Source organism: Astatotilapia calliptera, chromosome 10, assembly GCF_964374335.1.
Source record: "Astatotilapia calliptera chromosome 10, fAstCal68.1, whole genome shotgun sequence".
NCBI classification, from domain to species: Eukaryota; Metazoa; Chordata; class Actinopteri; order Cichliformes; family Cichlidae; genus Astatotilapia; species Astatotilapia calliptera.
The window spans coordinates 34,736,977-34,754,523 of NC_137431.1; the positions used below are offsets into that span (position 1 = coordinate 34,736,977).

At 46.8% G+C, this 17,547-nt stretch overlaps 1 protein-coding gene across 1 annotated transcript; it reads right to left on the reverse strand.

Annotated features, from left to right (window-relative positions):
- Window positions 1-5,620: 5,620 nt before the first annotated feature.
- On the reverse strand, window positions 5,621-17,113 carry LOC113029991 (GTPase IMAP family member 7-like). Its single transcript, XM_026180972.2, has 2 exons — window positions 16,844-17,113; window positions 5,621-7,523 (listed from the first exon to the last, which is right to left on the reverse strand). The coding sequence occupies exons 1-2, from the start codon at window positions 16,860-16,862 to the stop codon at window positions 6,685-6,687; spliced, it is 858 nt and encodes a 285-aa protein (XP_026036757.1). The 5' UTR covers window positions 16,863-17,113; the 3' UTR covers window positions 5,621-6,684.
- Window positions 17,114-17,547: the final 434 nt, after the last annotated feature.

Sequence of the window (17,547 nt, forward strand, 5' to 3'; positions counted from 1 at the left end):
TCCTTCCATAATGGTTCCTCCTCTTTCTTGGGTTTCTGCTACCTGAGGTATTCACTGAGCACGCGGACAGTTTGTGTGTGTTCAGCCAAGAGAAAGTGTCCCTTCACCCAGTTAGGCAAAAGTCAACAATCTTCAGTCAACGCGGGTGACCTTGAATGAGGGGGAGGAGTCACAACACAGTCTCGTTATCTAAGAGAGAATTTTCTTATTCCCGTCAGCTTTTACCTTGAGTATCCAGCTGGTGCCAAGGGGGCCAAGATGGTGAATGTTTGGGTTTAATGGAAACAACTGCATCCAATTTTTAAAGTAGATCTAATGTCCGTCACTGGTCACCAGGTCTCTCAATTATCTCAATTACCGTTCTTCTGCTCCAATATCTCATCTATATTGCAGAGCCATGAGCTTCTCCAAGAAGCTCGTGGATGATCGTTGTCTTATCCTGGACTGTGGTGCTGACACTCACCAGTCCTCGGCCCCCTTCCTTCCGCTTAGCGTACAGGCTCAGGGTGCTGGACTTGGGGTCAAACCCTCCATGCATGGTAAGGAGCTTTCTTGTCTTTATGTCAGTGGCTTCCATCTCCTACTTTGGCCAGCTTATTATACCAGCTGGGTACCTGGTCAGGGCAGGGTGTTGATGGCCCGGATCTTGTTCTTACCATTCAGCTGACTCCTCAGGACTTGCCTGACCCTCTGCAGGTACTTGGTGGTTGCAGCTTTTCTAGCGGCCTCTTCATTGTTCCCATTCGCCTGCGGGATAAGATAAGATAACCTTTATTAGTCCCACACGTGGGAAATTTGTTTTGTCACAGCAGGAAGTGGACAGTGCAAAAGTTATGAGGCAAAAATTAGAATACAATAAGAATAAATACAGTACACAACTGTACAGAATAGAATAAAATAAAATACTATATACAGTAGAATAAAATAAAAATAAATATACAATAAGATAAAAATAGAATACAAATACAAATACTATATACAACTGAGTAAAAATACAACGATGACAGAAAGGATTATTGCACTTAGTATTATTGCATATGTATGGATGTGTGTGCTTGATCAGTTAAAGTCTTTATTATGGAGTCTGACAGCAGTGGGGAGGAAAGACCTGCGAAATCTCTCCGTCCCACACCGTGGGTGCTGCAGTCTCCCACTGAAGGAGCTGCTCAGTGCTGTCACAGTCTGCTGCATGGGGTGGGAGATGTTGTCCAACAGGGATGACAGCTTAGCCGCCGTTCTCCTGTCACTCACCACCTCCACTGGGTCCAGAGGGCATCCTAGAACAGAGCTGATCCCCAGGTACTTATAACTGTCCTCTATGTCTGCAACGTTGCCTTCTGGTAGTTTGATCCCCTCTGTTCTGACTACCTTCCCTCTCTTTGTTGATGTAAGGTAGTGACTGGAATAAGTCACAAGGTGTCGCTGTTGAGCTGCACATATGTTGTAAATTTTAGCAATTTTGACCATTTGTCCTCTGCAGGACACCGTAGTTCAGATTTCTCGTTCGCGTGGGCGCCATCTTGGTTCAGTGTTTACTGTGATTTGCAAAGGTAAGCACTGTCAGTGGCGAACTGCATTGGTTTTGTTTAAAAATAAGTGTTCCACTGTGTAAAATAGCGGTTTGTCATTTAAGCCGAGCCTATATTTTGTTTACTGAGAGGTTCATGTATTGTCTGATGAGAGTATGAGCAGTTTGTGTGCATGTTTCATTTGGTAATATCTGCCGCAATTTCGGGCTACATTCCCGCTAGTTAGCAGAGCACCAATTCGGGCAAAGTAATGCAAGATGAAGCATTAGCTTTTCAGCTGCAGTTTGCTGGTAATCCTGCTATGTTAGTTTTGTGTCATACTCATTCCTGAGACCGTGGAATTTTGTAAAAACATGATTATTTTTGCTTAATGTGTTTTTTATATATATATGTTGTTGTATTTTACAATGTTGATAATCACGCAGTGTTTACTGTGATTTGCAAAGGGCCAGCAGCAGAGTTGGAGTGGTGTTTGCCCCAGCATCTGAATAAACGGCACGGTCCGAGCCACAAATTGAACGCCTGTGTCCGACTGGTCTCTCTACTGTGAGCCCCAATCCAACACAAACTTACACAACGCAGAGTCCGGGGTGTAGGGAGGCCCCTGCACTGGTTGGGTTACATTACCATCCGACTACACTTCTCCAGTCCGAACGACATCCCGATGTCATTGCTGTATAGCCTGGTAGTGTGGATCAGGGAATCGATGTCTCGTTCACTCTTGGCATACAGCTTGATGTCATCCATGTACAGGAGGTGGCTGACAACTGCTCCGTTCTGTAGTCGGTATCCGTAACCAGTCTTGTTAATGATCTCACTGAGGGGGTTCAGGCCTATGCAGAACAGCAGTGGGGACAGAGCATCTCCTTGGTAGATCCCGCACTGTACTGCTTGGTCAGCCAGTAGCTGGTGTTTTGTGCCTCTGGTATTCCTGCCCATCCCTTTCTGTGCCTCGCTCATGTCTTGACCCATGTGCCTGTTCATCTTAGCCGCTATGATGCCTGACAGGAGTGGTGCTGAGGCAGGTTATTGGCTGGTAGTTGGAGGGGACCGGTCCCTTCTGGGGGTCCTTGAGCATCGGGACTGTCCGACCTTCGGTTAGCCATTCCGGGTGTCTCTCCTCAACTAGCAGCTGATTCATTTGTGCTGCCAGACGCTTGTGGAGTGCAGTCAGCTTCTTCAGCCTGTAGGCGTGAACCATGTCAGGGCCTGGTGCTGTCCAACTCTTCATACTGGAGACCCTTTCTTGGATATCTGCCACTGTGATGGTTACTGGACCCTGTTCAGGGAGGTTGCTGTGGTCTGCCCTCAGATCCTCAGGCCATGCTCTGCTGAAACATGACTCGCTGCCAAATAGAAGTTTTAATAGGAGAAGTCAACCACACAGAATCCAGTTAAAACTGTCTGGATCAATGCTGTGAACACGGTGAGCTGGTATGTTTGCCTTCTTCTGTGTCACGCTGACATTTCTGAACATGTTCAGTTATTTTTAGGAATCTGATCTCTGTTCTCCTCGTGTGTGTTTTGATTAGAGATGGACCGATCCGATATTACGTATCGGTATCGGTCCGATACTGACCTAAATTACTGGATCGGATATCGGAGAAAAATAAAAAATGTAATCCGATCCATTAAATATCACGAAAGCACCTCACAAAACTTGCAACACGCCGTAACTCACCTCAGAACGTTAGCACGTCGGAGCAGTATGCATCACGTGATAGAGCGGCTGTGGCATGCGGGACCTGTCGGTGGTCTGGATAGCATGTGGAGCTTCGCTAGCAACCTGGCATTTCATCTCCGACAAAGTTATCCCGAGAGAAGTAAAGCAAGTGTGTAAGTCCATCTCTGAATGTTTGTAAAGCATTCCCACGTTAAGCTTAATGAGCGACTGCCTCTCCTCTCCGGCTGCTACTTCAATCGTGAAACTGATCAGCTGATCGGCTTTTCTGTCGTGAGTCTCTCTTGTTTGTTTTTGGTCCACTTTGCGCCAGAAAGAGCAAACCAGCGGCTGAACAACAGCAGCACGTTTAAGCTTGATCAGCTGTTGTTACAATTTATTTAATATTACTTTCTACACCAGGATCTTTTTCTACAGCTGACGCTGGTAACTGTGCAGGGGCGGATCTAGCAAAGTTTAGCCAGGGGGCCCGATAGGGCATGAACAGGGAAAAGGGGGCACAAAGACAGACTTTTCTTTCTTATTCTCATTTAAAATGTCTAGCTTTTAATAAATAATTATCTGACACCCAAAGTTTTAATTTGATGTAAAATGAATAGAAGTCAATTACTGTATATAGTAACTATTAAGTCTAATATATATACCCTAGTAAGCTATAGTACATTTTCCTTTGGGAAGGTACCATCTGTGCAGTCTGCAATTTTGTTGAAGAAAGATGTTGAATCTATTTAATATTTCTTGAAAAATAATTGATTTCTGTGCATTTTTTTCACACTGCATCAAATTAAGGTTGATTACGTTGATTAAGCATCATGAGGTGGAGCGTGAGGGGTGGTTCCCTATTTTTTATTTATTTATTTTTGTTGTTGCTGGGAGTTGGAACCCTATTAGTTAGGTTGCTTAATATTTACGCTAAGTACTCTTTAAAATACCAGAATAGGGAGGATGGTGTAGGTCTAAGTTTATTAGATTGATCAGTATTGCTGAACTATGAAATATTTTTTTTGTATACAGGTATAACAGAATAGCTTTAGTGTAGTTGTTGTTTTAAACTTGAGTATGAACTTGCAGACTTGCAAAATGCAGCAAGATATTTTAAAAAACAGTTTTGTTGATTAAAAAACACTATATCGGATTCATATCGGTATCGGCAGATATCCAAATTTATGATATCGGTATCGGTATCGGACATAAAAAAGTGGTATCGTGCCATCTCTAGTTTTGATTGTGTTTTTTTCTGTTCTTTGTTGTTGTTATATTGTCTGTAAAGGTTCTCAGTCATTCAGGTCATCGTAGTCCAAGGAGCTTGGAAAGAAAAGCGTTTGGACTTCTTTAAGTTTCTTGAAGAAGTTTCACCTCTCAGCCTAAATGGCAAACTTATCCTTTCTGTCTTCCCTGGTTTGCCATTCCTGGACTGTGAAGAGAATGGAAACCTTTAAAGTGTGCGTGTTAGTCCCCATAGGGAAATAGTTCCTCTGCATTTAACCCATCCACCCAGTGAAGCAGTGGGCAGCCACCAGTGCAGCGCCCAGGGAGCAGTGTGTAGGGACGGTACCTTGCTCAGGGGTACCTCAGGGTAGCCGTTCAGTGGAGTCGAACCCCCGACCTTCCGATCATGGGGCCACCACTTTACCTACTGAGCTATCCACACTGAAGTTTACCTGAAGCCCACACACTCGGACCAGTACCTCCTCTTTGACTCCCACAAAACTGCAAAACACAAACTCAACAATGTGGTGTTTGCTGTACAGGGCAGCGAGGACCTCTACACTGGAGAGACCAAACAGCCACTTCACAAGCGCATAACACAACATAGAAAAGCCACCTCCACAGGACAAGACTCAGCAGTTCATCTGCATCTAAAGGTCAAAGGTCACTCTTTGAGGATGCCAATGTTCACATTTTGGACAGAGAGGACAGATGGTTTGAAAGAGTGAAAGAAGCATCTATGTCCACTGTGAGCGACCATCTTTGAACAGAGGCGGGGTTTACGACACCAACTCTCTGCCATCTATAATCCAGTTTTGAGATCCTTCCCAGACGCCTTAACGCCCACTCACATCCTGGGCCATCTGACCTGAGGAAATCACATGATAAGGTGGGGCCAGGTTTCACAATGAACACACCTGAAACCCTGGCTCGTTGGGACCCACACCCAGTTTCACACCTTGGGTCAGGCGATTAGAGGATCATCAGGGGGTCCTTTTGTCCCTCTGTGGGGGGAAACTCCCACTAGGTTATATCTGGGACTCTCCACCATTTGACCCTAGAACTGAAGAAGCTTCTCGGATGAGAGGTGAAACGTCTTCAAGTAAGTTAAAGAAGTCCAGACGCTTTTCTTTTCAGGCTCCTGAGACTTGTTGTTGTATTATTTTAGCATGTTCAAGAAAAACAAACAAACAACCATCAGTTTTTAAACAATCTTTTCGTTTATTAAAGGGAAAGGTAATCCAAACGTACCTGGCCCTGTGTGAGAATGTGCTGCTGATTCTTCTTTCAAGTTCTCAGGGAAGACTAAGAAACTACAGTGAAAAATATGACATTTTCTGAAGAGTTCAGTTTCTCTGCTACACCCACGCCCGATTACTGCCACACCTGCTGAAGCACAGGCCTGGTCGAGGTTACAGGAATGTTCCTCAGGCTGTAGCACTCCAGAGAACCACAGTGAGAACCACAGTTATCCACACATGGAGGAAACAGTGCTGATAGTTTGTTTGACGGTCTGAAAAATGCTTGTCTTCTAAATATGAAAAATAAAATCAGGAAGGAGGAAAACCCTGTCTCACAGGTTCACTGCACAGAGTGTGTTTATGAAGTAATCACAGCAATACAGATGATAACATTATTTTTAAACACCTGAACACATCATATACCAACATTTATTGATATTTGCATCATTTAAGTGTAAATATTTATTATACTTTAAAGTTAAAGAAAATGTTGTTTTCAAACTTTGCATTTGTGAACAGTATTTTATTTTTAATCAGTTTGTGACTGGAGACCATGTCAGAACCTCCGAGCTCGTCCTGAGCAAAGCTGCTGCTAATCCAACCTGCTCTCTAAGGTCTGGGCATGTCCGACTGGGAGGAGGTCATGGAAGTCCATCTCAGCTAGCTTGGGGATGCTGCAGCTTTTCCTCCAGACCATCAGGAGGATGTAGGTGGGATAGAGAGGTGTGGCAGTCTCTGTACAGACCAGACTCTGTCCCTGAGACCTGGGCCAGCATGAGTCAGATGGATCAAAGGTTTGTGTTAAATATAGAAAATTCAGGAAAATGTTTTATTTAAGCAATGGAGGAAAAAGCTCGTTACCCAGGAACCAAAGATGTTCAGGAGATCTGTGTGTATACAGGCTCATGTTATACAGCTCTTAGATGACGTATTACACAATATGATAAATTACCGTGGACTAACAGTTCTTGTGTGCGCCATTAATGACCAATAATTATCAAAATGTGATCAAACGTTCTTTATTTTATTGTGTGGCACATTTTTTCTCCTTTGCTGCTACGACTGCTGCTCCCACTGCTGCTCCCAGTGCTGCTCCCAGTGGCCCTAAAATGCTCCCGAGGCCCGCTCCTATCCCAGCAGCCCTCAGGATCTTGTTCTTCGTCTCTGCCCGTCTTCTCGCTTCTTCTTCTCCCATGTCTGGATTTTCTTTCATAAGTCGTTCCATCTCTTCTCTGATGGCTCTCTCAGCTTCCTGCAGCATGTCATTGGTGTAGTATGTTGCTCCATTTCTCTGAGTCATGGTGTTGATCTTCTCCAGCAGCTCTTTGACCTGAGAGCGATCCTCACTCCTGTTGTTAAAAACATGATATCTTCCTCCGCACTGATTGATGAAGCGATGCAGAGGCCGATTTCCACTGATTGATTTGTCGATGTCGATTCCGTTTGGCAGATTGTCTCCATACGTGAACAAGACTATGGTGTAACAGGCTGCATCCACCCCAAATATCTTCTGAAGGATTTTTATCGTTTCTTCTTCTGCTTTTGTAAACCTGCCGATCTGGATCACAACCAGGAACACGTGAGGACCGGGAGCAACAAAGGAGACGCATTTAACGATCTCCGTCTTTACATGCTCCTGAGTCAGTAGGGTGTCAAACAGACCCGGAGTGTCAACTACATCCAGGATGTGACCATCCACCTGCCCTGTTACTTTGCGACACCCAACTACTGATGAAGAAAAAGAAGTTATAGACTCAAAGGCTTTTCTTCCTAAGATGGTGTTTCCTGATGCACTCTTCCCCACTCCAGTTTTCCCAACAAGCACAATCCTCAGGTGTGGGAACCCATCTCTCACTGCATCTCCTGGAGAACATAAACAGACAGCGTTAGTGGGACTCCCAGGTCATCACACAGGTCATCACGCAGGTCATCACACAGGTCATCACACAGGTCATCACACAGGTCATCACACAGGTCATTACACAGGTCATCACACAGGTCATCACACAGGTCATCACACAGGCCATCACACAGGTCATCACACAGGTCATCACACAGGTCATCACACAGGCCATCACACAGGTCATCACACAGGTCATCACACAGGTCATCACACAGGTCATTACTAGGGATGGGTACCGGTGTCCGGTGACATAAACGGTAGTAACCAAACCAAAAAGCAGCGCACATTTCGGTGCTTTTTTTCCTGAGCTGTGATACACTTCTAGCCAATCATTTTACGTTTCCGAGGATAGTAGGCGGGGCCAGGTACGTACGTTCTTTTAGAGCAGAGCTAGAGATTAAAAATGCCCAAGGCGAAGCGGTCAAAGTCTGGCTGTACTTCACAGCAAAAGATGCAAACTCAGCAGCAACAAGTGCTGTAAGCTGATACTGTGATACTGTCAAAGGAGGTAACTCCTCAAATCCGATGAAACACCTGGCGACGCATAGTGTTTTTTTTAAAAGCCCAGAAATGCGCCGTATGATAGCTTGCTGCGAGAACTCACAACAAGCACATCTACTGTGGGTGGGTTGCCTGTTATCGGACCCGGAGCAACATCCCCCAAAAACCTGAAGAGGAGAGTCCTGGCCTCTAGCTCTGCCAGTGTAGCAGAAATGATGATGGCAGCAGCCGTTCTTCTCTGCGTGAGTAGCTTAATGTTGTTCGTGTGTAATTTACGTTGAGTAGGCTAACCACGTTATTACATTAATGCATGTAAGGTGAACTAGCAAACATCATCATAGCTACATGCGGCTGTCCTCTTGTTTGATGGCAGATGCTCCCTTCACCCTGGCCAAAAAGGCTAAAATGACCAAAGAAAAAGTGGAAAACAGTTAAACATGAGAGGTTTTTGGACAAAGTTTGTGTTTTTTCCATTGTTTAAGCACTGCTTCCAGCCAAGAGTGATACCATATATGCCCCATAGCTGCAGAAAAGGCTAACATTGTTATCTTTTTACAAAAAACCAGCTGAAAATGAGAGGTTTTTGGACCAATTTGTGTTCTCCATTCTTTAAGCACCGGTTTGAGCACCGTTTAAGTACCGGCACCGTTTCAAAAGTACTGATTTGGCACCTGTATCGGATAAAACCTAAACAATACCCATCCCTAGTCATTACACAGGTCATCACACAGGTCATTACACAGGTCATTACACAGGTCATCACACAGGTCATTACACAGGTCATCACACAGGTCATTACACAGGTCATTACACAGGTCATCACACAGGTCATCACACAGGTCATCATACAGGTCATTACACAGGTCATCACACAGGTCATCACACAGGTCATTACACAGGTCATCACACAGGTCATCACACAGGTCATTACACAGGTCATCACACAGGTCATTACACAGGTCATTACACAGGTCATCACACAGGTCATCACACAGGTCATTACACAGGTCATCACACAGGTCATTACACAGGTCATTACACAGGTCATCACACAGGTCATCACACAGGTCATTACACAGGTCATCATACAGGTCATCACACAGGCGCTCTCCAGCAGCGTGTCAGTGTCCCGCTCTCTCCCCTCACTCAGGATGGCCCCGTCCCTCCCTGAGCTGGTTCTGCTGGAGGTTTCCTGTTAAAAGGGAGTTTTTCCTTCCTACTGTTGCTCATAGTGCTTGCTTATAGGGGGTCACATGATTGTTGGGGTTTCTCTGATTTATTGTAGGTTAATTGGCTGAAAAGATTTTACACTGTTCGGGATATTAAAATCTTAATCACACATCTCGTTATTTCCTTATTTTAAGTATAGAAACTTTCCACAATCGCTGTTCAGCATAAGCTCCGTCTCCCATCACTGTTGGTCACATGCAGAGGGAAACCTTGGGTTTATTTAAGAGGACCCAAACACAGACGCTCGAGGCAGGAAGCAGGTTCAATCAAATACAAGCCGTTTATTGGAGGCTGGAAAAACATGAGAAACAAAGGCAAAGTAACACGAAAATGAAATAAACTTAAACCTAAACTTGGGAAAAACTAAGTAAAGATCTAAGTATCAAAGAACTACAGACCATGAACATCATGAGGTGACCAGACACGGGTAGGAGAAAGGAGAAAGGAAGACTGGTGAACTAAATAAACAGAAGCGCAGTGAGGAACACAGCTGATACAAATGCACGTGACGCCACGGGGGAAGCAAAACTAAACACACTGAACATGGAGACACAAGACTGTCAAAATACAACAGGAAAAACTCAGACGTAGACTGACACATGAGCTGGACACAGGAGGAAACACAGATGAGAGGGAGCGAGGGAGCACAAGAGAGAGGACATGACCGACAGGGAAGCCGTGGAACAACACACAGGAAGGGGAGACGTGACATCACGACACACAGGAAGGGGAGACGTGAGAGACGTGACATCACGACACACAGGAAGGGGAGACGTGACATCACCACACACAGGAAGGAGAGACGTGACATCACCACACACAGGAAGGGGAGACGTGACATCACCACACACAGGAAGGGGAGACGTGACATCAAGACACACAGGAAGGGGAGACGTGACATCACCACACACAGGAAGGAGAGACGTGACATCAAGACACACAGGAAGGGGAGACGTGACATCACCACACACAGGAAGGAGAGAGGTGACATCACCACACACAGGAAGGAGAGACGTGACATCAAGACACACAGGAAGGGGAGACGTGAGAGAGGTGACATCACGACACACAGGAACGGGAGAGGTGACATCACCACACACAGGAAGGGGAGACGTGACATCACCACACACAGGAAGGGGAGACGTGACATCACGACACACAGGAAGGGGAGAGGTGACATCACCACACACAGGAAGGAGAGAGGTGACATCACGACACACAGGAAGGGGAGAGGTGACATCACCACACACAGGAAGGAGAGACGTGACATCACCACACACAGGAAGGAGAGACGTGAGAGAGGTGACATCACGACACACAGGAAGGGGAGACGTGACATCACGACACACAGGAAGGGGAGAGGTGACATCATGACACACAGGAAGGGGAGAGGTGACATCACGACACACAGGAAGGGGAGACGTGACATCACGACACACAGGAAGGGGAGACGTGACATCACCACACACAGGAAGGAGAGACGTGACATCACCACACACAGGAAGGGGAGAGGTGACATCACCACACACAGGAAGGAGAGACGTGAGAGAGGTGACATCACGACACACAGGAAGGGGAGACGTGACATCACCACACACAGGAAGGGGAGACGTGACATCACCACACACAGGAAGGAGAGACGTGACATCAAGACACACAGGAAGGGGAGAGGTGACATCACCACACACAGGAAGGAGAGACGTGAGAGAGGTGACATCACGACACACAGGAAGGGGAGACGTGACATCACCACACACAGGAAGGAGAGACGTGAGAGACGTGACATCACGACACACAGGAAGGGGAGACGTGACATCACCACACACAGGAAGGGGAGACGTGACATCACGACACACAGGAAGGGGAGACGTGACATCATGACACACAGGAAGGGGAGAGGTGACATCACCACACACAGGAAGGGGAGACGTGACATCACGACACACAGGAAGGGGAGACGTGACATCACCACACACAGGAAGGAGAGACGTGACATCACCACACACAGGAAGGGGAGAGGTGACATCACCACACACAGGAAGGAGAGACGTGAGAGAGGTGACATCACGACACACAGGAAGGGGAGACGTGAGAGAGGTGACATCACGACACACAGGAAGGGGAGACGTGAGAGAGGTGACATCACGACACACAGGAAGGGGAGACGTGACATCACCACACACAGGAAGGGGAGACGTGACATCACGACACACAGGAAGGGGAGACGTGACATCACCACACACAGGAAGGAGAGAGGTGACATCACCACACACAGGAAGGAGAGACGTGACATCAAGACACACAGGAAGGGGAGAGGTGACATCACCACACACAGGAAGGAGAGACGTGAGAGAGGTGACATCACGACACACAGGAAGGGGAGACGTGACATCACGACACACAGGAAGGGGAGACGTGACATCATGACACACAGGAAGGGGAGATGTGACATCACCACACACAGGAAGGAGAGAGGTGACATCACCACACACAGGAAGGAGAGACGTGACATCAAGACACACAGGAAGGGGAGACGTGACATCACGACACACAGGAAGGGGAGACGTGACATCACGACACACAGGAAGGGGAGACGTGACATCACGACACACAGGAAGGAGAGACGTGACATCACGACACACAGGAAGGGGAGACGTGACATCACCACACACAGGAAGGGGAGACGTGACATCACGACACACAGGAAGGGGAGAGGTGACATCACGACACACAGGAAGGGGAGACGTGACATCACCACACACAGGAAGGGGAGACGTGAGAGACGTGACATCACCACACACAGGAAGGGGAGACGTGACATCACGACACACAGGAAGGGGAGAGGTGACATCACCACACACAGGAAGGAGAGAGGTGACATCACGACACACAGGAAGGGGAGACGTGACATCACGACACACAGGAAGGAGAGACGTGACATCACCACACACAGGAAGGGGAGAGGTGACATCACCACACACAGGAAGGAGAGACGTGAGAGAGGTGACATCACGACACACAGGAAGGGGAGAGGTGACATCACCACACACAGGAAGGAGAGAGGTGACATCACGACACACAGGAAGGGGAGACGTGACATCACCACACACAGGAAGGGGAGACGTGACATCACCACACACAGGAAGGGGAGACGTGACATCACGACACACAGGAAGGGGAGAGGTGACATCACCACACACAGGAAGGAGAGAGGTGACATCACGACACACAGGAAGGGGAGAAGTGACATCACCACACACAGGAAGGGGAGACGTGACATCACCACACACAGGAAGGGGAGACGTGACATCACGACACACAGGAAGGAGAGACGTGACATCACCACTCACAGGAAGGAGAGAGGTGACATCACCACACACAGGAAGGGGAGACGTGACATCACCACACACAGGAAGGAGAGACGTGAGAGAGGTGACATCACCACTCACAGGAAGGAGAGAGGTGACATCACGACACACAGGAAGGGGAGACGTGAGAGAGGTGACATCACGACACACAGGAAGGGGAGACGTGAGAGACGTGACATCACGACACACAGGAAGGGGAGACGTGACATCACCACACACAGGAAGGGGAGACGTGACATCACGACACACAGGAAGGGGAGACGTGACATCACCACACACAGGAAGGAGAGAGGTGACATCACCACACACAGGAAGGAGAGACGTGACATCAAGACACACAGGAAGGGGAGAGGTGACATCACCACACACAGGAAGGAGAGACGTGAGAGAGGTGACATCACGACACACAGGAAGGGGAGACGTGACATCACGACACACAGGAAGGGGAGACGTGACATCATGACACACAGGAAGGGGAGATGTGACATCACCACACACAGGAAGGAGAGAGGTGACATCACCACACACAGGAAGGAGAGACGTGACATCAAGACACACAGGAAGGGGAGACGTGACATCACGACACACAGGAAGGGGAGACGTGACATCACGACACACAGGAAGGGGAGACGTGACATCACGACACACAGGAAGGGGAGACGTGACATCACCACACACAGGAAGGGGAGACGTGACATCACGACACACAGGAAGGGGAGAGGTGACATCACGACACACAGGAAGGGGAGACGTGACATCACCACACACAGGAAGGGGAGACGTGAGAGACGTGACATCACCACACACAGGAAGGGGAGACGTGACATCACGACACACAGGAAGGGGAGAGGTGACATCACCACACACAGGAAGGAGAGAGGTGACATCACGACACACAGGAAGGGGAGACGTGACATCACGACACACAGGAAGGAGAGACGTGACATCACCACACACAGGAAGGGGAGAGGTGACATCACCACACACAGGAAGGAGAGACGTGAGAGAGGTGACATCACGACACACAGGAAGGGGAGAGGTGACATCACCACACACAGGAAGGAGAGAGGTGACATCACGACACACAGGAAGGGGAGACGTGACATCACCACACACAGGAAGGGGAGACGTGACATCACCACACACAGGAAGGGGAGACGTGACATCACGACACACAGGAAGGGGAGAGGTGACATCACCACACACAGGAAGGAGAGAGGTGACATCACGACACACAGGAAGGGGAGAAGTGACATCACCACACACAGGAAGGGGAGACGTGACATCACCACACACAGGAAGGGGAGACGTGACATCACGACACACAGGAAGGAGAGACGTGACATCACCACACACAGGAAGGGGAGAGGTGACATCACCACACACAGGAAGGAGAGAGGTGACATCACCACACACAGGAAGGAGAGACGTGAGAGAGGTGACATCACCACACACAGGAAGGAGAGACGTGACATCACCACACACAGGAAGGGGAGACGTGACATCACCACACACAGGAAGGGGAGAGGTGACATCACCACACACAGGAAGGAGAGACGTGAGAGAGGTGACATCACCACACACAGGAAGGGGAGAGGTGACATCACCACTCACAGGAAGGAGAGAGGTGACATCACCACACACAGGAAGGGGAGACGTGACATCACCACACACAGGAAGGAGAGAGGTGACATCACCACACACAGGAAGGAGAGACGTGACATCACCACACACAGGAATTTATATAAATAAAATTAAATTGAATTGAAGTGTGGGAGCGATGAACTGACTGGACATGTGGGGACAACTTGTGGAAGAAGACTACTGTGGGCGGGGCATATAAATACCAAGGTGGGAAAAACCCACAGTGTGTTTCGGTTAAAAAGGAAAGCATCTGAAAGGGCTCCTCTAAACGCTCTTCCTCACTGAGAACCAAAACAGAACCTCAAACGTATTCAGCTGAAGAACGACATCAATGCAGAGCTGTGGCTTCTGAGGTATCTGGAGTATTTTCTGCTTTCCTGTAAAACTCCAGGGAATGCAGGAAGCTTGCTCCGAGCTTACAGGAACCGACAGTCGAACTGGCTGAACAGGATCAAAAGATTTCACCTGAGCTCAGTTTCACTCATCAGGTAAAGGCTGTGGACCGCAGTGAGCGTCGATCAGTAAAAACAGTAGAGTTTGTACTTTACTGTCTGTGTGTGGTTTCTTCATGTCAGAACACCAACAGCTGCTCATTGTTGGGTTGTGACCTTTCAATATGAACACCTGTAACTTCATATTGTCAGGTCTGACACCAACCACAGGTTTTCTCAGCAGGAACAATCAAAGCCTTTGTTTTCCTGCAGACTGTGTAAAATAAATCTGTTTCCAGCTCTGCGTGGTAGGGCTGGCTATCGACGTCGACTTCTGCGTTCAATTTGATTGAATTCAGACTCAGGCGGTCAGAAACATCTTATTTATTCATTTATCAGCACTTATCCATATTTAATATCCATATATTAAACCGAAGCTGACACTGTGAGACTTCATCAGAGGTGTGAGCGCCACAGCAGAGGCCTTTGTGTCAAAGTAACTGAGGATCAAACAGACACACATGAAGCAGATGTTCTGGCTTCTTATAGCAAATAACCTTAAAATATTCTGCAGTAGAACAAAAACTGAAGCAAACCATGAATCAACACGAACACAACAGCAGACTGGTGCATAATGAGCAGAGAATAATGCAGAAAACAGAGATTTGATGGTAAACTGGTCTGTGAGTACAGAGACAGAGCCGTGCAGGAAGTGGGATTTTATCGTGGTGGAAGCAAAACAGCCAAAGTCAGAGTGAGAGTGACGATGTTTATCATCATCCTCTTTTGCTGCTGCTTCAGTGAATGTTGGTCAGATTGATGAAACCTGCAGCATCAGAGTCAGTGAGCTGTCAGCTTTTAGCCCCGACGGCGTGTCCGTGCTGTCACACAGGACTAGGGGCGGGTTTTTATAATCGATTCATCGATTAAAATCGATTCTGGCTCGGATAACGTAAAATCGATTCATTAAAATCCTGAATCGATTTTTTAATATAAATTTATTTTGCCCGAAATGCCAGAATCTCTGGTGACATCTCACAAAATTTCAACAACCACCAAACAGCTAAGACAGTAAATGAGAGCAGGAACACGGATTCTGCACAAAGACTTAGACACACAGTGCGACCCGCGGATCAGAATCAGTGAGATGTCGCCTTTCTCACAGTCGGGGCTGAAAGCCGACAGCTGCTGATTCTGATCTGTCGGCGCTTTGTGTTCACGCCCTTTATGCGCTGATTCTAAAGCTGTTAGTTTGATGTCTCTCCAAACAATATTGACCGAACCAGCAGCAAAAGAAGATCCAAACTACGCTTCACATGAACATCGTCATGAATTCACTCTGACTTTTACTGTTTTGCTTCCACCGCGATGCACAGCTCTCTCTCTCTCTCTCTGTACTTCAAGAACAGTTTCCCTTTCTTCATTATTCGCTTGCTTGTTACGCACAAGTCCACCGTTGTTTACAGGCTGTCGGCCGCTGTTTTTTTTTTTTTACATTCTTCCGAAAATAAAACCTAATTTCTGCTGTTCAATACTGAACAAATTTAAACTTTTTAAAATTATACAAAATGCAAAACGCTGTGTCTGTAATAAAACCGCTGTAACTTCAGAGGTGATGTTCATATGCTGATTAATGGTTTTCTTTCGTTTTTGATCTACTGCAGTATATTTTTATAAAATCCAGAACAGGAAAACCTTCATGTTTTTCTGTTTTATCTTCAGCTACTTTGACACAAAGGCCTCGCTGTGACGCTCACACCTGTGATAAAGTCTTGCGTGTGTCAGCTTCCTTTTTATAGATACAAAAATATGTAAATGTGCTGATCTGAATTATACTTCTGACTGTCAAAATTTCCCAGATTCAAATCGAATCAAATTAAATCGAATCGTGGATCGAATCGATTCGGGACCTTGTGAATCGGAATTGAATCGATTCTAGAAATCAGTGACGATACCCAGCCCTACACAGGACACAGAAATAACCAATCACAGTTCAGTTTAACATGTAGCTCTTGGTTTGTTTGTTTTTTTTACTTTTCATCTAGATTGTATTTTATGATAGAAAGTTGGTCTAAACAGTAAATCAAAAGTTTTAAATGTACTTACGAGCTTTGGTGCCGGCCATGTTTGTGCTGCTCAGGATTACAAAGCTTTGCACCGACACCTTCCTGCTGCTGCTCTGTGCTGTACACCGAGGACGCCGTCACTTTAAGGCACTTGTTAAAGTTGCTGCAGGGCAGACTGCAGACAGAAGAGAGCTTTCATTGGTTCACCAACCACACAGCCACAGTGTGAATAACCTGCAGTCCCAATGTGTCACTGTTAGGGGATATTCAACCCTGGCTGTGAATCAAAAATGAGTTCCTGGTTTTAATTCTACTGCATGCAACAACGTGCATGTCACAACAACGCTTAGATGCTGCAGGGCAGATTCCAGAGAGAAACTGTCATTGGCTGGTTACACAGTGATGTCACAGCCTAAATATTTAGTAACATGATAATAAATGAGTCTGGTTATCAAACAAACCCTCAACATCTATATAACCTGTACTATACTAATGTAACCAACAGTTTCCCAGAGTAGATGGAGGTGACTCTGGCGCCTGAGCTCTTATAACAGGCCTGAGGTTTTCTGCCTCAGCATTACGGTCTATTCATATTTGGGATCTGGTAGCGGTTTCGTTGTTGCTTCATTCCGAAGCAAAGTGACGTGTTCAGTTTTGTTCTCTTGAGGAAGAACACGAGAAACGTGTCGTTTAAAAGATTTTTTTTTTAAAAAATTTTTTTATTGAAAGTTTTGTAATTATGAC